Consider the following 19,637-nt stretch of genomic DNA (forward strand, 5'->3'; position numbering starts at 1 on the left):
GCCAGAGGAAGTGGTGGAGGCTGGCACAATTACAACATTTAAAAGGCATCTGGATGGGTATATGAATAGGAAGGGTTTAGAGAGATATGGGCCAAGTGCTGGCAAATGGAACTAGATTAATTTAGGCTATGTGTTCAGCATGAACGAGTTGGACCGAAGGGTCTGTTACCGTGCTGTACATCTCTATGACTCCACTCCAAGCCTAATGATATTATAATCACAGTTTTTCTAAATGCTATTCCACTGAACAAAGTTCCACTTGCCCACTTCAATTTCCCGTAGAACCAGAGCTTCATTGGGGTGAAAACACATTAACCAAGAATGTTCTTCTGTATATATTTTAAGAATTCCTTGTTTTCTGTAATTATTTCCCACATTGATCTTGGAGATTTTATGTTCCTTATTGTCACTGTTCCAAAGTTCTTGCCTCTTTCTGCAATTTTACTCCACTCATAAAGTGGTTCAACTTATTCCTGAACGAGTCTTTATTCTAATGCTATTTATGCCTTCCAGTCAGTCTACTATGTTCCTTTTATCTCCTTTTAAATTAATTTTCATCGCAATCCTCTTCCTCCCAAATTAGTTTAAACCTTCTGCCAAAACACTTATTAAATGTCTGCAAGAAAATAAATTCCTGTCATTAAAGTGAATTCAACACCTGTATATGTCCGTCATACTCCAGAACTTGTTCCAATCTCCAAGGAATTTGAAGTCTTACCTTCTGTCCCCTTTCTTTAGTTGTCATGCTTCACAACTCCTAGAAATACTGAAATTGGCAATGGGTGAATTGTGATGTTTACTGTCAATGAGGTCCTTGCTCTTTACCTTTTTCCCTTGTTTGTTAGCTAATTTTAGGACCTCAACCCTTTTCCCATTGATGTCATCAGTTCAGATGTGGGGTTCAACATGTTTCGTTTACCCAGCAAAATATTCTCGGTGATTTAATTAACCCTGCCCCAGGGAGGCAACACCTCCATGCAAGACTAGCATCAGCAGGTGCACATTATTCATGGAGATTTATGATTATGAAACATTGATAAATGCAAATATAAAGTAATAAATGCTTTTAGCACAGGGATGAAGTGAGAGAGCAACAGGGAAATGAGCTGAGGAGAAACCCAAGTTTGCAAAAACTGTTAGAGATGGGCTGGAAAGAAAACAAACACTCAGGTCACAGACAGAACACAGCAATGTTGTGGCAGCCAAAGGTTGCTTTGGGTCCCGCTATCCCTAGCATACTGCTGAAGCTGATCATTACCAATACTAGCAGCTACTGATGAACATCAAAAGCAACCATGGAACAGCAAAAATACTTAAAGCTGTGAAAAGCCTCCAAGGGAGAAAAAGTAATTTTACAAAAGAAAGGCAGGAAGTAAAAGTGCAGAGAGTGTAAGAATCACTTACAAGAATGCTATTCAAACCCATAACTACCAGTCATTAGCACTTATACTTACCAGTCACAAAATTAACTCTCAATTCCACCCAATAAAAAATTTATAAAAATCCTCAACAAATCTAACATTTGAAAATCTGGTATAATTGATCACAAGCAGAATTGACCATTGGAAATCTCTCAATTAATCTTATGGATTAAATAACAAATTACACAATGGTAACAAGCAAGTCAGTTTGAGAGGTGAGTCACTCTCCTGGAACTATAGGGTCATGCTGGTGCTTGATTGTTCACATTTCTACTTGTTCTTAGATAATTAGAGGTTGTTCTCCAAGATTCAAATAAACTGTCACTGCTTTGGAAGTTTCCATTGGACACAAACATTGAATCTAGTCCCTCAAATATAGGTGGGCAGTTTGAAAATGGTGGTAAAGATGGGCTGTGGCCATAAATAATATTTTCTCTCATTACTTCCATAGCATTTCATTGATGCAAGGAATACCAATAGGTTTCTGAATTCCAACATTGTTTTTATAGGAGATGGAGCATGCAAAACTTAAAGAAATGAAATAAATTATGAATAATAAATTCCATTTTCCAAACTTTCTTTTTAGTAACCTAGCCCGCCTGGTTAGCTGCTTTTTCTCTTTATACATTTTGCCTATTCAGCTGTGAATCCTAGTGGGAGTCCACCACAATTATTAACCAGGTTGATATAGGGACGCAATGGTTGAGCACGTTGAGAGCATCTGAATAAGAACTTTGAATTCGTAAAACTATTTCTCAGAGTTACAATTCTGTCACTCGTAATTACATCTCTTAGACTATCTGTTTCAGACCATAAGCTAAACTATTGTAGTTATGGTCCAAACTGGCCCACATTAAATGAATTCTGAGCTGAAAGGAATTAAAATTTCAAAAACACTTGCTGGTTAATGTTAAACACATTTGTTTTTCTTTCCCTTTATCTATGTCCACAGTTTCATCTGTCGTATACGGACCGAGAACAAATTGAACGTGAGGACCGAGGTGAAGGTCAACAGGAAGTCCTTAGACGAATGGCTAAGGAGTTACCTATTTACACAAGAACCTTATCTGGAGGTAAATAGCAAGTACTGTTGTAAGCAGCAAAGGTTAGTGGCTGAGTTTAGGTTTTAGTGTATATTGAAACCAGAAAAAGGATCTGATGAAAGGGAGATTGCTACTGAAGGCTGCAAAGAAAGCAATTCAGAAGGGTCATTCCTTAGCCAAAATGCAAAGCCTATTAGGTAGATTTGTTCAGCAATTTTCTGCTACAAACACAGAAAATGCTGGAGAAACTCAGCAGGTCTGGCAGCATCTGTGGTGTGAGAAACAGAGTTAATGTTTCAATTTCAGTACAACTCTCTGCAGTAATTTTCTGCTCCCTTGTTGGGAATGTTGTTGATGTAAGTGCCAAATTGTTACTACAGTGTTCTTGGTATTCCTGCAACTCAAACACCTGTGGAATGAAAGTCCTTATTGTGATTGCACCATTTCAGAATGCACACTCATAAATTCTGTCTCAGGGCTGAAGTCTTGATCTCTCTTTTTTCAAATTGCAAAAATGCACGTTCTGGACTGGAGATGCCAGTTTTTGACAAGTCCAAAATGACATCTTGTGACTGACCATAAGGTAAGGACCAGGGGAAAGATATGCCATTTTAATAGGATTAGTGTAGTTTGGTGTTCATTGGTCAGTACAGACATGGCAGGCCAAAGGGTCTGTTTCTATGTTGTATGATTCTATAATTCTACAACTTCAGCTCTAGCTGTTTGCAACTGTTGGTTTTTAATATGCAGTATATATTAGGATGTTCACACAGTACACTCAAACACAGGAATATGTGGCTGAAATATATGAGGTGATAACCCTTGGCTTAGCATGTCACAAAAAACGTTTCATATTTCATGATTTTCTTACTGAATTTGTCCATGCTTATTACAGCTTTTGTTTAAACGTGGACAAAAATGTTGAATTCCAGAGCTGAGGTACAAGTAACAGCCTTTTGCATCAAGGTTGCTTTTACTGAATGTGGCGTCAAGGAGCCCTCGAAAAACTGGAAACAGTGAGAGTGAGGGAGCAAACTCTCTGCTGGCACTTTGGAAGATGGCTATAGTTGTTGGAGGTCGGTCATCTCAGTTCCAGGACATCTCTGCAGGACTTCCTCTGGATAGTGTCCTGGACTAAACCATACTCAGATGCTTATCTATGACATTTTTTCCATCATTTGCAACTTCTCAGATACTGAAGCGGTCTATGGTCAGACTTAGGCTGACAGGTGGCAATAAATGTTTGAGTCACGCAAATGCAAAGTAATGACCATCTCCAATAAGACACAATATGAGATCTTAACAACTAGCTGTGTTTTCAAGCCATACTCCTCAGTTCCACGCCACTTCAATGGCAGTTATTTAATTCTGCTTATTGACCCTCTTGCCAGAGAAAAGCATTTCTTCCAACTTTGTCTATCAAAGACACTTAAAGATTTGAAGTCTCCTCTTCCATGCTCTAAGTAGAACAATTTCACCTTCTCCAATATTTCTACCTCCCCCATTCCTGCTAGGCTTTAATGTATGTGGTACCCAGAATTGTAGACAATATTCAAATTAAAGCCTAATCAGACACTTGTTAAGAGTTTGCTGTTTTTTTCTCATTTCCCCACTTTAAAAAGTACTCTTTTTTGCAACCTTGTTGACTCGAGATGACTACTTCCTTCTCCTCTTTCAGTCCCTTAATTCTCTCAAAAGTTATCACTTCACCTGTAGGCACATATCAGTCCATTTAACCTGTCTGTCTCTGATATCAAGTCTATTATCCGGACAACTTACCAAATTCTCAAATTTTACATCATCCACAAATGCCTAAATTGTTCCTGCTGTATGAAGGACATTTATATAAGAAAAGCAATGGTCTCAGTAATCCTATTGCATACTTCTCTCCAGCTGGTATTGTTTGCCTCCTATTCTTTAGTCTATTACATATCAATGTTATCACTAACCCTTTAATATCTTGTTATTCTATTTATCAAAGATAGCTATTTGACAATGTTTCAAATACCTTTCAAAATCTTAATCAACATCCCTGCTGCACTATCTCCATCAGCCCTCTCTGTTACTTTATCAGATTAGTGTGCATTAGTCTTTATCAGATTTATGGGTCTCGGTGGGTTACTCTTCGGAGGGTTGGTGTGGACTGGTTGGGCCTGTTTCCACACTGTAGGGAATCTAGTCAGATGTGATAGGCTGGATTGTCATCTTTGAGAAAGCTAACAAAAGTTGAAACATTTCCTGGGCTGACCTGCCTGCCTTTGAGAGCATGTCAGCAAACACATAACGTACTGAGTACACTTGTTCCATGGAACAGAGAGAGTTGCTGAAGGTGAGGCAGGTAGCCTTGTACCAAAACATCACGTGTTGTGGTGCCATGTCACTGTCTAGGAGGGTAGAAGACTGTCTAGTCTAACATTTTTAATAACAGCCTGTGATAGAAATGGTGACTTTATTATATGATGTATTAAATGACACAAATTGATTTTTGTTTTAATTGTTGTGATGTTACTATAGCATTCGGACATGTGAGGGGGGAAAAGCTATGAAATGTATACAGAAATATTACAATATTAGCAACCGTTCTTATTTATGATGAAATAATGCATTACAGATTACAATTTGGAGGTGCTGATGTTGGACTGGGGTGTACAATTTTAAAAATCTCACAATACCAGGTTATAGTCCAACAGATTTATTTGGAAGCATGAGCTTTTGGAGCGCTACTCCTTCATCAGGGGGTTGTGGAGTATAAGATCGTAAGACACATAATTTATCGCAAAAGTTTACAGTGTGATGTAACTGAAATTATATATTGAAAAAGATCTGGATTGTTTGTTAAGTCTCTCATCTTTTAGGATGACCATGTTGGTTTCAGTTCTTTCATATGTAAAACAGGAGAAACTTGGCATCACCGCGAGCAGTAGCCAGGCCTACCCTGGCACCAGAGTGGAAAATGTTATCATCGCGGGGAAGTCGATCATCAACTTATTGGGTCACACCCTTCAACTGGAAGAAATTGAAGTTCTTAGGAGAGGTCTCAATTTCTGCCCCACCACCATGGGTCTTGCAGCAGACATTGAGGAATTCATCAGACGAATGAGACTCTGGGAATTCTTTCAAGATGCCAGCAGTGATCCCAATGAGCCCACCGAGGAACGGGAACAGTCTTCACAGAAATCCATAGAGGAGTGACCAAAGAAGGAGTCAACTTGGACCCTACCGGAGGGCCTCTGCCCTGGACTTGGCATGTATGCTCAAACCATCAGGAAATATATAAATGCCAGATTCATTAGCCACACCCACAAGCTGAGCAGAATATCGCCGAATCACAACGCAACGCCATCCGTGCTCTCAATACCAATCACAACATTGTCATCAAAGCAGCAGATAAAGAAGGAGCCATCGTCATTCAGAATAGAACAGATTACTGCAAGGAACTGTACCGATAACTGAACAACCAGGAACACTACAGGCAACTACCGGCTGATCCAACCAAAGAGCACGCCCGTGAACTAAACACATTGATCAGGACTTTGGATCCAGTCCTTCAGAGTTCCCTACGTTCCCTATCAGGCAATGGGACCCTGTGTGAGAACCTCTCTGGCTATGTTGAAAGCATCTTGAAACCCATTGTACGGGTCACCACTAGCTTCAGTTGCAACACGACAGATTTCTTACAGAAACTCAGCACCCACAGACGAGTCGAACCAGGAACATTTCTCGTCACAGTGGACATTTCAGCACTCTCCACCAGCATCCCCACAACGACAGCATTGCAGCAACAGGTTCAGTACTCAACACCAACAACTGCCAATCTCCAAGAACAATCCTACAACTTATCTGCTTTATCCTTGATCACAACATTTCACCTTTGACAACCAGTTCTTCATCCAGACACATGGAATAGCCATGGGAACCAAATTTGCACCCCAATATGTCAACATTTTCATGCACAGCTTCAAACAAGACTTCTTCTCAATGCAGGACCTCCAACCAACATTATACACCAGGTATATCAAATACATTTTTTTCCTCTGGACCCACAGCGAGGACTCACTGAAACAACTACCCAGTGATATCAACAAGCTTCATCCCACCATCAAACTCACCATGGACTACTACTACTCTCTAGATCATGTCTTATTCTTGGGCATATGCACCTCTTTCAAGGATGGGCACCTCAGCACCTCACTCTACCACTAACCTCACGATGCTACACTTCTCCAGCTTCCACCCAAAGCATATTAAAACAGCCATCCCCCACGGACAAGCCCTATGTGTACACTGGATCTGTTCATTTGAGGAGGAATGTGACTGGCACTGAGTACTCAAGGATGCCCTCATAAGAACAAGGTATGGTGCTCAACTCATTAACTGCCAGTTCCAGCATGCCACAGCGAGAAACCATAATGACCTCCTCAGGAGATAGACAGGAGTTGCAACTGACAGGGTTCCCTTCAGACACCGCACAACAGTCAATAGAGAGGAATGCTCCCTCTCAGTCAGAGAACACTTCAGTGGTCTGGAACATTCGACCTCAGACCTTTGGGTGACCATCCTCCAAGGCAGATTTTGGGACAGGCAACAATGCAAAATGGCAGAGCAGAGGCTGTTAGCCAAGGCTGTTACCCGTGGGGTTAGCCTCAACCAGGACCTTGGGTTCATGTCACATTACAAGTGACTGCACTACATACAGACACAGAGACAGACAGACACACACACTTCTACAGACAGACAGACACAAACACACACAGATCCTCTCTGATACACAAGCTCTTTCTCAGACGCTCACCCATACACTCTCACACACACACGCACCCTCTCACAGACCTATACCCCTTTGCACACACAGTCACACACATACACATGCTCTTTCACTGTCACACACACCCTCCCCACACATACACCCAGATATAAGTTTGTGGGGTGATTTTGTACTTGCAGAATTACATATTTTGCTCAAAAACTGCATGAATCCATGTAAGATTCTCTAAATCCCTTTTTTAGATTAAATTAAAAATCACACAACACCAGGTTATAGTCCAATAGTTTTAATTAGAAGCACTATCTTTCAGAGCGATGCTTGTTCATCAGGTGGTTGTCACAACCACCTGATGAAGGAGTGGCCCTCCGGAAGCTAGTGCTTCCAATTAAACCTGTTGGACTATAACCTGGTGTTGTGTGATTTTTAACTTTGTACACCCCAGTCGAACTCCAAATCAATTTTTAGATTAGAATTAGTCTGAACACTGGGGTACAGACAGCCTCACACAGGACACCTCACATCTTAAATGCATTCCCTGGGCCGACATGGCACTTATTCTCAAAGTTCATCTGAGAATGTAACTTTGAAAAAGTTCTGGGATTTACATATGAAACAACTGAAACCAACATGGTCATTCTAAAAGATGAGAGACTTAACAAACAATCCAGGTCTTTTTTCAATGTATAATTTCAGTTCCATTACATTGTAAACTTTTGCTATAAATTCTATGTCTTACGATCTTATACTCCACACCTTATTGGACTATAACCTGGTGTGTGATTGTAGGTTACATTCTTCTTTAATTGTGAAAGGCTGGATTTCATTGCTTGTATTATAATTATTCCTGTTGTTTTAAATTGTATGAATAATTATAAATACTCAATATGTTCATATGAACCCCCTTCTGTTATTTTAATGGAGGAGGTTAATACACTTTAATGAAGTTCAAAGTTTGGGAGAAGATTTGTAGCTCGGGTGCTCGTTGTTGTGGTTCTGTTTGCCGAGCTGGGAATTTGTCTTGCAAACGTTTCGTCCCCTGTCTAGGTGACATCCTCAGTGCTTGGGAGCCTCCTGTGAAGCGCTTCTGTGCTGTTTCCTCCGGCATGTATAGTGGCCTGTCTCTGCCACTTCCGGTTGTCAATTCGAGCTGTCCGCTGTAGTGGCCGGTATATTGGGTCCAGGTCGATGTATTTGTTGAGAGAGTCGGTGGATGAGTGCCATGCCTCTAGGAATTCCCTTGCTGTTCTCTGTTTGGCTTGCCCTATAATGGTAGTGTTGTCCCAGTCAAATTCATGTTGCTTGTCGTCTGTGTGTGTGGCTACTAAGGATAACTGGTCGTGTCGTTTCGTGGCTAGTTGGTGTTCGTGTATACGGATCGTTAACTGTCTTCCTGTTTGTCCGATGTAGTGTTTTGTGCAGTCCTTGCATGGGATTTTGTTCACTACATTAGTTTTGCTCATGTTGGGTATCGGGTCCTTCCTTCTGGTGAGTTGTTGTCTGAGCGTGGCTGTTGGTTTGTGTGCTGTTATGAGTCCTAGTGGTCGCAGTAGTCTGGCTGTCAGTTCAGAAATGCTCCTGATGTATGGTAGTGTGGCTAGTCCTTCAGGTTGCGGCATGTCCTCGTTCCGTTGTCTCTCCCTTAGGCATCTGTTGATGAAATTGCAAGGGTATCCGTTTTTGGCGAATACTTTGTATAGGTGTTCCTCTTCCTCTTTTTGTAGTTCTGGTGTGCTGCAGTGTGTTGTGGCCCTTTTGAATAGTGTCCTGATGCAACTTCGTTTGTGTGTGTTGGGGTGGTTGCTTTCATAGTTTAGGACTTGGTCTGTGTGTGTGGCTTTCCTGTATACCTTTGTGGTGAATTCTCCGTTCGGTGTTCTCTGTACCATCACGTCTAGGAATGGGAGTTGGTTGTCCTTTTCTTCCTCTCTCGTGAATCGGATTCCTGTGAGTGTGGCATTGATGATCTGGTGTGTGTTCTCTATTTCTGTGTTTTTAATTATTACAAAGGTGTCATCCACGTATCTGACCCAGAGTTTGGGTTGAATTTGTGGCAAGACTGTTTGTTCTAACCTTTGCATTACTGCTTCTGCTATGAGTCCAGAGATCGGTGAGCCCATGGGTGTTCCGTTGATTTGTTCGTATATTTGGTTGTTGAATGTGAAGTGTGTTGTGAGGCACAAGTCCAGTAGTTTAAGTATGCTGTCTTTGTTGATAGGTTCAACGTCCTGTTGTCTGTTATGTCTGTCCAGCAGGTTGGCTATTGTTTCTTTGGCTAGTGTTTTGTCGATGGAGGTGAACAGTGCCGTTACATCGAATGAGACCATAGTTTCTTCCTTGTCTATGTGTATATTTCTGATGATGTCCAAGAATTCCTGTGTCGATTGTATAGATTGTCTGGATCCGCTGATCAGGTGTTTCAGTTTCTGCTGTAGTTCTTTAGCCAGTTTGTGTGATGGTGTCCCTGGTAGTGATACTATGGATCTGAGTGGGATGTCTGGTTTGTGCACTTTGGGTAGTCCATAGAATCTGGGGGTGTTGTTGCTTTCAGGTTTCATTCTTTGTAGGTCAGACCTGGTTATCTGTCCGTTTTTTTGTAGATTCCTCAGTGTATTGTTTATCCTATTGGTGAGCTGTGGGGTGGGGTCAAACTCCCTCTTTTGGTAGGTGTTGGTATCTGCAAGTAGTTGTTGTGCTTTTTGCATGTACTCTGCTTTGTCCAGGATGACCGTCATTCTGCCTTTGTCTGCTGGTAGTATAATTATGTTCTTATCATTTCTTAGTGATTTTAGTGCTTCCCTCTCCTTGGTGTTGAGGTTATGTGTTTGTTTTTTTCTTGTTATCAGCGGTACGATACTTTGTCTCACAATTTGTTGTGTCTCTTCTGTCAGTCCATTGTTCCTGAGTGCGCATTCTAGTGCTGCTAGGAAGTCTGCTGTCTTGGCATCCCTGTGGTTGTAGTTGAGTCCCTTGGCCAGTATTGTTCTTTCCGTGTCTGTGAGCTGTCTGTGGGAGAGGTTTTTAACCCAGGTGTGTGTTGTGGTGTCCTCTTCTTTGTGTGTTAGTTTGGCCATTTTTTCTTTTAGTGCCGTTTTTTTTACGGTGTGTGGTCCTGTTCTGTCCTATGGTGACGGCCTGTTCTATGGTCTGGGTCCATTCCTGATTGGTGGTTTTTGAAATTAACGATTTTTGGTGCGCAATTTCTTGTCTGTATTTGTGTAGTCTGTTGTGAGCGTCTGTAACCATTACCTGGATCATCCTGAATCCGTTCTGCCTGGCTGTGTCCCTGGCTTGTGGATTGTTGACTGGCGGTCTGTATCTGACACATGGTGGAAGGATTCGATTCTTTTGGCATTCATGCAGGAACCGGAGTTGTTCGTATGTGGCGCTTAGGCGGTTGGCACGGGATTCCCATTTCCTGGCTTGTCTTAGCGTCTCTCGCCCGTAGGTGTTCAAAGTTTGGGAGAAGATTTGTAGCTCGGGTGCTCGTTGTGGTTCTGTTTGCCGAGCTGGGAATTTGTCTTGCAAACGTTTCATCCCCTGTCTAGGTGACATCCTCAGTGCTTGGGAGCCTCCTGTGAAGCGCTTCTGTGCTGTTTCCTCCGGCATTTATAGTGGCCTGTCTCTGCCACTTCCGGTTGTCAGTTCGAGCTGTCCGCTGTAGTGGCCGGTATATTGGGTCCAGGTCGATGTATTTGTTGAGAGAGTCGGTGGATGAGTGCCATGCCTCTAGGAATTCCCTGGCTGTTCTCTGTTTGGCTTGCCCTATAATGGTAGTGTTGTCCCAGTCGAATTCATGTTGCTTGTCGTCTGTGTGTGTGGCTACTAAGGATAACTGGTCGTGTCGTTTCGTGGCTAGTTGGTGTTCGTGTATACGGATCGTTAACTGTCTTCCTGTTTGTCCGATGTAGTGTTTTGTGCAGTCCTTGCATGGGATTTTGTTCACTACATTAGTTTTGCTCATGTTGGATACGCTCGCAATTTCATCAACAGATGCCTAAGGGAGAGACAACGGAATGAGGACATGCCGCAACCTGAAGGACTAGCCACACTACCATACATCAGGAGCATTTCTGAACTGACAGCTAGACTACTGCAACCACTAGGACTCATAACAGCACACAAACCAACAGCCATGCTCAGACAACAACTCACCAGAACGAAGGACCCGATACCCAACATGAGCAAAACTAATGTAGTGTACAAAATCCCATGCAAGGACTGCACAAAACACTACATCGGACAAACAGGAAGACAGTTAACGATCCGTATACACGAACACCAACTAGCCACGAAACGACACGACCAGTTATCCTTAGTAGCCACACACACAGACGACAAGCAACATGAATTTGACTGGGACAACACTACCATTATAGGGCAAGCCAAACAGAGAACAGCCAGGGAATTCCTAGAGGCATGGCACTCATCCAGCGACTCTATCAACAAACACATCGACCTGGACCCAATATATCAGCCACTACAGCGGACAGCTCGAACTGACAACCGGAAGCGGCAGAGACAGGCCACTATAAACGCTGGAGGAAACAGCACAGAAGCGCTTCACAGGAGGCTCCCAAACACTGAGGATGTGACCTAGACAGGGGACGAAACGTTTGCAAGACAAATTCCCAGCTCGGCGAACAGAACCACAACAACTTTAATGAAGTCTTGGTTGATTTAATGTTTTTGAGTAAATGAGGTAGTTCATTTGGTAAAAGATTGGATAAACAGGTGCAACTACTCCTCATTTATTCCTAAAAATGAATAATCATTAAAAACGTGTTAAATGAAAATCACTTGGTAGTAAGAAATGGTGGGTTGCATCTGTAATTTTTACATTACAACTTTATTGGCGGCTTTGAACATAATTGGTCCAAAAGTCCTCTTACTAGCTTTTAATAAATTACTCTTTCAACTTAGCTTTTGACTTTCCTACTCCGCCTGTCCCGCTCAGGAAACAGTGAGTGAGAAGGTCGGAGAGAGAAGCGGCAAAGCACGATGGTCAGAGAAAGAGAGAGTAAGCAACAGCTTGCTTTTACTGAGCATGCTCAGTGACTATCCTGAAACAAAATAGCATCAGTTCTATTCAGGACATGCCCCTAATTTACCAACAAAAGCAGAAATGGCTGGAAAAACGCAGCAGGTCTGGCAGCATCTGTGGAGAGTGATCCGTGTTAACATTTCAGATGCAGTGACCCTTCTTCAGAACTAGACACTGAACATGAAATGTTAATTAATTTCTCTTCATAGCTGCTGCCAGACCTGCTGAGTTTTTCCTGCAATTTCTGTCTTTTTTTCTGCCGTTCTTTCATTTGTTTTTATCCCCTAATTTACCATTTCACTCAAATAGAAATGTTATTAGACTGTACTTTAAATGGCAGATACCTGCTTATGTAGAATAAGAATGATACTATCTTATTTCAAGTTTCAAAAAGATGAGATGAAGGAAAGATAATGAGTTGGATTAACATGTTTTTAACAAATGTGTAGCTTTGCCAAGATTTTTGTTCTTATATGTAGCTTTATTTTCAAAGCAATTCGATACTGTGACAGATGCCAACTTGTGAAGCCAGATCGTTGTCACCACTGCTCAGTCTGTGACAAGTAAGCATTCATTTTATAACATTTCTAAATTTCAGTTTCTTCTTTTGTAGTTTTAACTTGACGGTTGTCTGTGACATTTCATAAACGTTATCATATGTGGTTGAATATACACTGCTCTTCGAGAAATCACTGAATAATCTTCAGCATCATAAGAATATTATTAAATCTTTTTCTCAATAGCCTTTTCAAGTCTGTGCAGTTCATATTTGTTCAGTTTTTTTATGGCCTTTCCCTAATTACTTTTTTAATTTACAGCGGAAGCTGCTAGATACAGCTATCTTACTGCTGCTGCAAAAGCTCAAACTCTCTCCCTGCTGCTAGATTCATGCTTTCGACTTTTCCTTTCTCCTGGACTACATCAATGAGGGAAAAATGTTTTGCTGAATTTACCTTTGCCGAGGATGTGTTTACGGGATGCTGCTATGTTGGAACAGTTGATGACTAGTAGTTAAACAATATATTATTTTGTGAAGTATTTGATAGAGTTAAAGTTATGCCAATTCTTTTTTGTACATAGGGTAAGAGTGAAGTGTGTTTTACTAAAACCTAGTAGTTTGACCAATCCAATCATATCTGGAATGTAGCATCTTACACTTGCCTCTAACTAAGATAAAAGTAGGGTTTTGACAGGGTTTGGTAAAAGCTATGGTTCTTTTCCTGTTGCTAGCATTGTGTGCAAGACACTCTATTTTACTGAATTTGCCTTTTCCAAGGATGTGTTTATGGGATGTTACTATATTGGAACAGTCAATTGGTAGTAATTGTTTGGCATTTTGATAGTTACAGTTAAACTAATTATTTTCTTTCATTTTTATTTTGTCTGTATTTTACTTGGTCTTATGGTCTTATAGTTAGATAGGACATGTGCCATTTATTCAAGTTGTTAATTCATAATAACTTTACAAGTTAGGTTGGTAATGCCACCCACCATATGTGTACAACTTACTTATAATGCCCATAATTACCACATGATAAATATGGATAATAACCTGTGATCGAAAGCCCACAGTGCACATCAAGATAGCAAAAGCTATCCAGACAATTCGCAGGCATTTCTCAGTAATCCCCCAAGACATTAAAAACATGGGTCATCAAATCTCATTAAAATTTACAAGTGATTACAGTTCTTCACTTTCACTAATTCCTCTTGAAAAGCCATTTTGAGCCGTTACATCATGGAATGCCTCAGTGTCTCGTGTTCTAATCAATAATCCTCCTGTCCTTGGTCCACACTCCCCTGGTCTCCAAAATCTGCACTCCAGGGCTTCTTCATAAGCACAATTCCAGCTTTTCATAGATAGCTACTTTCTTCAAGCCTCCTATTTTCTGTGTTTGTCCCTGAGCTCCCATTTTGTTCAACTGAGTCCAGCAGATAGTGCTTGTGCCTTTTCCATCCCTGCTGTCAGTGCAACTCACCAGTCAGTGGCAACTGGCTTCATGGGGTTCCTCATAAATTCAAAGACTTTTACTGCAACACCTAACTGAGTTGAATTCCAGAGGTGAGGTGACAGTGACAGCCCTTGACATTAAGGCTGCATTCGACTGAGTGTGCCTTCAAGGAGCCCGAGCAAAACTGAAATCAATGGGATCAGGCAGCAAACTCTGTACTGGTTGGAGTCACACATGGAACATAGGAAGATGCTTATGGTTATAGGAGGTCAGCCAACTCAGCTCCAGAACATCTCTACACAAGTTCCTCAGGGTAGTGTCCTGGGCCCAACCATCTTAATCTGCTTCATCAATGACCATCCCTCCACCATACGGCAGAGGTGGGGATGTTCTCTGATAATTGCTGAATGTTCAGCACCGTTTGCAACTCTTCACAAACTAGAAACAAGATCTGGACAGTGTCTAGGCTTGGGCTGACAAGTGGCAAGTAACATTCGCACCACACAAATGTCAGGCAATGACCACATCCAATACAAGACCATCTAACCATATTCAATGGTATTATCCTCGCTGAATCCCCCAGATCCTGGGGGCTACCATTGCCCAGAAATTCGACTGGACTTGCCACGTGAACACAGTGGCGACAAGAGCAGGTCAGAGAATAGTGTAACAAATAACTCAGTTCCTGACTCTGTCTACAAGGAACAAGTCAGGGGGGCAATGTAATACTCTCCACTTGCCTGGATGGATGCTGCTCCAACAACACTCAAGAACCTTGGCAACATCCATGATAGGCACCAAATCCACAAGCATCCACTCCCTTCTCCACCAATGCTCAGAAGCAACACTGTGTAACATCTACAAGATGCACGTCAGAAATTCACCAAAAGTCCTCAGACAGCACTTTCCAAAGCCACAACCATTCCCATCTAGAAGGACAAAGGCAGCAGATACATGGGTACACTACCACTTGGAAGTCATGCACCATCCTGGCTTGAAAATAAATCACTGTGCCTTCACTGTCACTGAGTCAAAATCCCAGAAATCCCTTCCTAATAGCATCATGGATCAACCTATAGGACATGGACTGCAGCGGTTCAAGAAAACAGCTTGTTATAATGTTCTCAAGGGCAATTAGGGACCAGCACTAAATACTACCAGTCAGTGATGCCCATGTCCCACAAGATAATTTTTTTTAAACTGTTGTACTTTGGCTTAAACTCTAACTGCACAGAGTTATCCAAAGGCTCTTGATTTCTTTTCACTGATTCTCCTACATAGAGCTCATGTTGACTTCCCCACAATGTAACTAAAAATCAGCACTCCTAACTTGGAGTCCATACTGCCATCTCACTCACTTACAAACCTTCATTCCCTGTCTGTAATTTTTTAACTGTCTTCAGTGACCCTCAACTGTCCTTAGTCATGTATTGTAAAGTTTGTAAAAAGCCTCTCCCTTGTTATCGACAATAGGTGCAGGAGTAGGCCACTCGGCACTTCGAGCCAGCACCACCATTCATTATGATCATGGCTGATCATCCTCAATCAGTATCCTGTTCCTGCCTTATCCCCATAACCCTTGATTCCACTATCTCTAAGAGCTCTATCCATCTCTTTCTTGAAAGTATACAGAGACTTGGCCTCCACTGCCTTATAGGGCAGAACATTCCATATATCCATCACTCTGTGGGTGAAGAAGTGTCTCCTCAACTCCATTCTAAATGGCCTACCCCTTATTTTTAAACTGTGTCGTCTGGTTCTGGACTCACCCATCAGCAGAAACATGCTTCCTGCCTCCAGAGTGTCCAATCTTTAATAATCCTGTACGTCTCAATCAGATCCCCTCCCATCTTTCTAAACTCAAGTATATACAAGCCCAGTCGCTCCAATCTTTCAACATATGATAGTCCCGCTATTCTGGGAATTGACCTCGTGAATCTATGCTGCACTCCCTAAATATCCAAAATGTCTTTCTTCAAATTTGGAGACCAAAACTGTGCACAGTACTCCAGGTGCGGTCTCATCAGGGCCCTGTACAGCTGCGGGAGGACCTCTTTGCTTCTATACTCACTTCCTCTTGTTATGAAGGCCAGCATGCTATTAGCTTTCTTCACTGCCTGCTGTACCTGCATATTTGCTTTCATTGACTGATGTACAACAACACCTAGATCTCGTTGTACTTCCCCTTAACCTAACTTAACTCCATTTAGATAGTAATCTGCCTTCCTGTTCTTACAACCGAAGTAGATAACCACACATATTTATCCACATTAAACTGCATCTGCCATGCATCTGTCCACTCACCTCGCCTGTCCAAGTCACCCTGTATTCTCATAATATCCTCCTCACGTTTCACTCGGCCACCCAGCTTTGTGTCATTAGCACATTTGCTAATACTACTTTAATGCCTTTATCTATATCATTATCATTGATGCTGGGGACAATTGAATGTTGTAATCTAGCAACTCTTAGAACTGAGTGTGGTCTGAGCATTACATTCCCAGAGTATGTGAATTTCACTGGTACAACTGGAGACACAGGAAATGGATTTTATCATAGATTTGTATTGTAAGACATTAAAATCAATGATTTTGTATTTTAACAGGTGCATTTTGAAGATGGACCATCATTGCCCTTGGTATGTATGAAATGTCAGCTTCATACTGGCTTCTTGAACAAATACAGTAGTTCCACACAAGGTCACAATAATTTCTCAGAAGTTTTATATTTGCATATTGTAAGCAGAAGCATTTATATATGGTTTCCTCTATTCAGGAACTCTCCCTGTGTCTTTGAGAACTCATCATCTAAACCGTTCAGTAAAACATTTCACCCCTCTCCTTACAGACTGCTACAACATCTCCAATTTTTGAAGTTCCTACCATTTGTGGTCAGGCAAAAGTAGGGAGCAATAATATATCCTTGGCAACTTTAGAGGTAAAAGTGTGGTTGGAAAATACCAAATATTTTGGTGGGAGTGTGGACTTTTGAACAAGAAATGATCAGCCATGATTTTATAAAATGGCAAACAGGTTTGATGAGCTGACTGGCCAACCTCTGCTCCTCATTCATATCTAAAACCAGAATGCTAAGTTGAATGTGCCTTATTCCGTTTAAAAATCAGACACCCTGTTCCCACAGGAATTTCGCAAACTCCTGTAAATACATGCATATTAAGTGCAGAAGTGAATGTGTCCAGGTTAAGTTTCCGGAATGCTGAAGTTTAATGTTTTAACCCACACTGTCCAGACGTGCACCATCCCCATCTTTGCTCATGGCGATTCTGTCTATTGTCTTTGTTTCTACCCCACAAACGTATACCGTTCCATTTCCCTCCCTGACCATGTTTCACACTGGAGCAGATTGACAACAAATTCCCCAGCATCCAATTTGAATCCACAATTGAATTTTCAACTTCAGACCTTCGACATCACATAGATTTCCTACTTTTCACCCCTTTATTATCAATATCCCTCACAATGTCTGCTGAAACTTTCATCTGTGCTTTTCTTAATTCCAGAAGTGATTGTCCCAGTGCTTTCCTGGCCAATCTCCTACCTTGCAGCCTCCAATAATCTGAGCTCATCCCAAACTCCATTGCCTTTATCCTAACGTAAGTAATTACCAGTGATCCCTCAAAGCTGCATGGCAGTATAATGGTCACAAAGCTGCTATTTGGGCTGCTCACAAGCAGTCCTTTGTCATATGCCACATATTGAATGATATGACCATATATTGACCACACACACAATTTAGAGAGACACCTGTCTATCATTTGGCTTTTGCCCAACATGTCAACTTCCCTGCTCCTTGGATGCTGCCTGACATGCTATGCTTTTCCAGCACTACATACCTGTGTATAGCCTTATACTCATTGATCAATGTTAGTTCATATTTCACCAAAGATTCAAACTTAAAATTCTCATACGTGTATTCAGATCACTCCATATCTTCCTATGTCTGTAACTTCTTCCAGCCTTATAATTGTGTAGCAACTCTGAAACTGTGTGTATGTTCAATTCCAATCTTTTGTATGCACCGCCCATTCCCTTTGCCATCCTCCCAACTGGCAGCTGTGCTTTCAGCTATTCAGAGCCAAAGCACCAGAATTCCTTTCCTAACTCTATCCGGTTGTCACCTGTGCTCTTCTCCTTTTATGGCCTTTGTTGCACACAGATTGCTTGTTATAAAACAAACCACTTCCCCTTTTTCACAACCTGTCCATGAGCAATTTCTTTTTAAATATGTTCCTTTTTTTTTATAAAATGATAGGGCATATTTCTCCACCCCAGGCAAAAGTGAGGACTGCAGATGCTGGAAACCAGAGTTTAGATCAGAGTGGTGCTGGAAAAGCACAGCAGGTCAGGCAGCATCTGAGGAGCAGGAAAATCATCATCCTGATGAAGGGCTTTTGCCTAAAACGTCGATTTGTTAAACTAGAAGTACGGTGTATTTCGTATACACATGGATGTGGAGAAATCTTTGCTGCACAAACATACTAACAACTACGAGGAGATAGACATTCAAAATGGATAAAGAAATTATTCAAGTAGTAACGACTTAAAATACAAAGCAACTGAGGGAAACCAATTTATTGGTAACCTTGCTATTGAGATAGAGTCCAAAAGTCCACAATTAAGGTTATTCCTTTGTGAGTTTGGATTGCTTGGCTAGCTAGCAGTTGAGGAGTTGTAGGAAGTTGTTTCTCTTTTAAAACTCATGTTGAAAGTATTCTAAGGAAGTTTTGGTATTATGTAATTTCTGCTTCAGTGTTTTGACGAAAGGAGATTTTTATTTACAGACTGCACAAATGCAAGTTGAAGGCTGCATTTTATACACTTTTCCTTTGCAAGCCAGAATTATTGGTGTTGATTCTGTCAGTAGATGATGTGTGGAGCAGTCCTGACCCCTTTAGTTGTCTGCTTATTTCAAAATTATACAATTAGAACGACTGTGTAATATTGTAGGAAACCATGTGACCAAGTTAGCTGGGCTAGGACAAATAGTTACCATAGAATCAAAGGCATGTATTGCAGATAGCCAAATGTCTATGGCCCATTCCAGAGGTTAAATAGGTAATCCTTAATGCATCTGATTGTAGGGTGGATTTAACTCAGGTCTATTGTTTAAGGGTTTTAGTCAATGATGATTATCTCTGTAGCAGATTATAACACAATATGTAGCATTCTGAGCATTCCAGATTTACTGAGAAGTATGTGGGTGCTGATTGTCTGGCTGATGTTGACTTTGAAGAGGTTTACAAAGGTTATTGTTCAGTCCTGACACATGATTATGGCAGCCATCTTTGGGCTATTTATTCTGTGTTTAAAACAGTCACACACTATATAAAATATTAATAATTAATTTGCACTCATGATGCCCTACTTCAATCCATCTCATTGACCGAAAGTTTTG

At 41.3% G+C, this 19,637-nt stretch overlaps 1 protein-coding gene across 2 annotated transcripts in view; it reads left to right on the plus strand.

Annotated features, from left to right (window-relative positions):
* Positions 1–19,637, plus strand: part of zdhhc2 (zDHHC palmitoyltransferase 2) — a 109,504-nt gene that overhangs the window by 47,559 nt on the left and 42,308 nt on the right. For both annotated transcript variants that reach the window (XM_072570066.1, XM_072570076.1), the window contains exons 4-6: positions 2,374–2,494; positions 12,764–12,833; positions 16,828–16,860. In XM_072570066.1, coding sequence (XP_072426167.1) covers positions 2,374–2,494; positions 12,764–12,833; positions 16,828–16,860 — 224 coding nt within the window. The remainder of the gene's footprint in view (positions 1–2,373; positions 2,495–12,763; positions 12,834–16,827; positions 16,861–19,637) is intronic.

This window comes from Chiloscyllium punctatum, chromosome 1 (assembly GCF_047496795.1).
Source record: "Chiloscyllium punctatum isolate Juve2018m chromosome 1, sChiPun1.3, whole genome shotgun sequence".
NCBI classification, from domain to species: domain Eukaryota; kingdom Metazoa; phylum Chordata; class Chondrichthyes; order Orectolobiformes; family Hemiscylliidae; genus Chiloscyllium; species Chiloscyllium punctatum.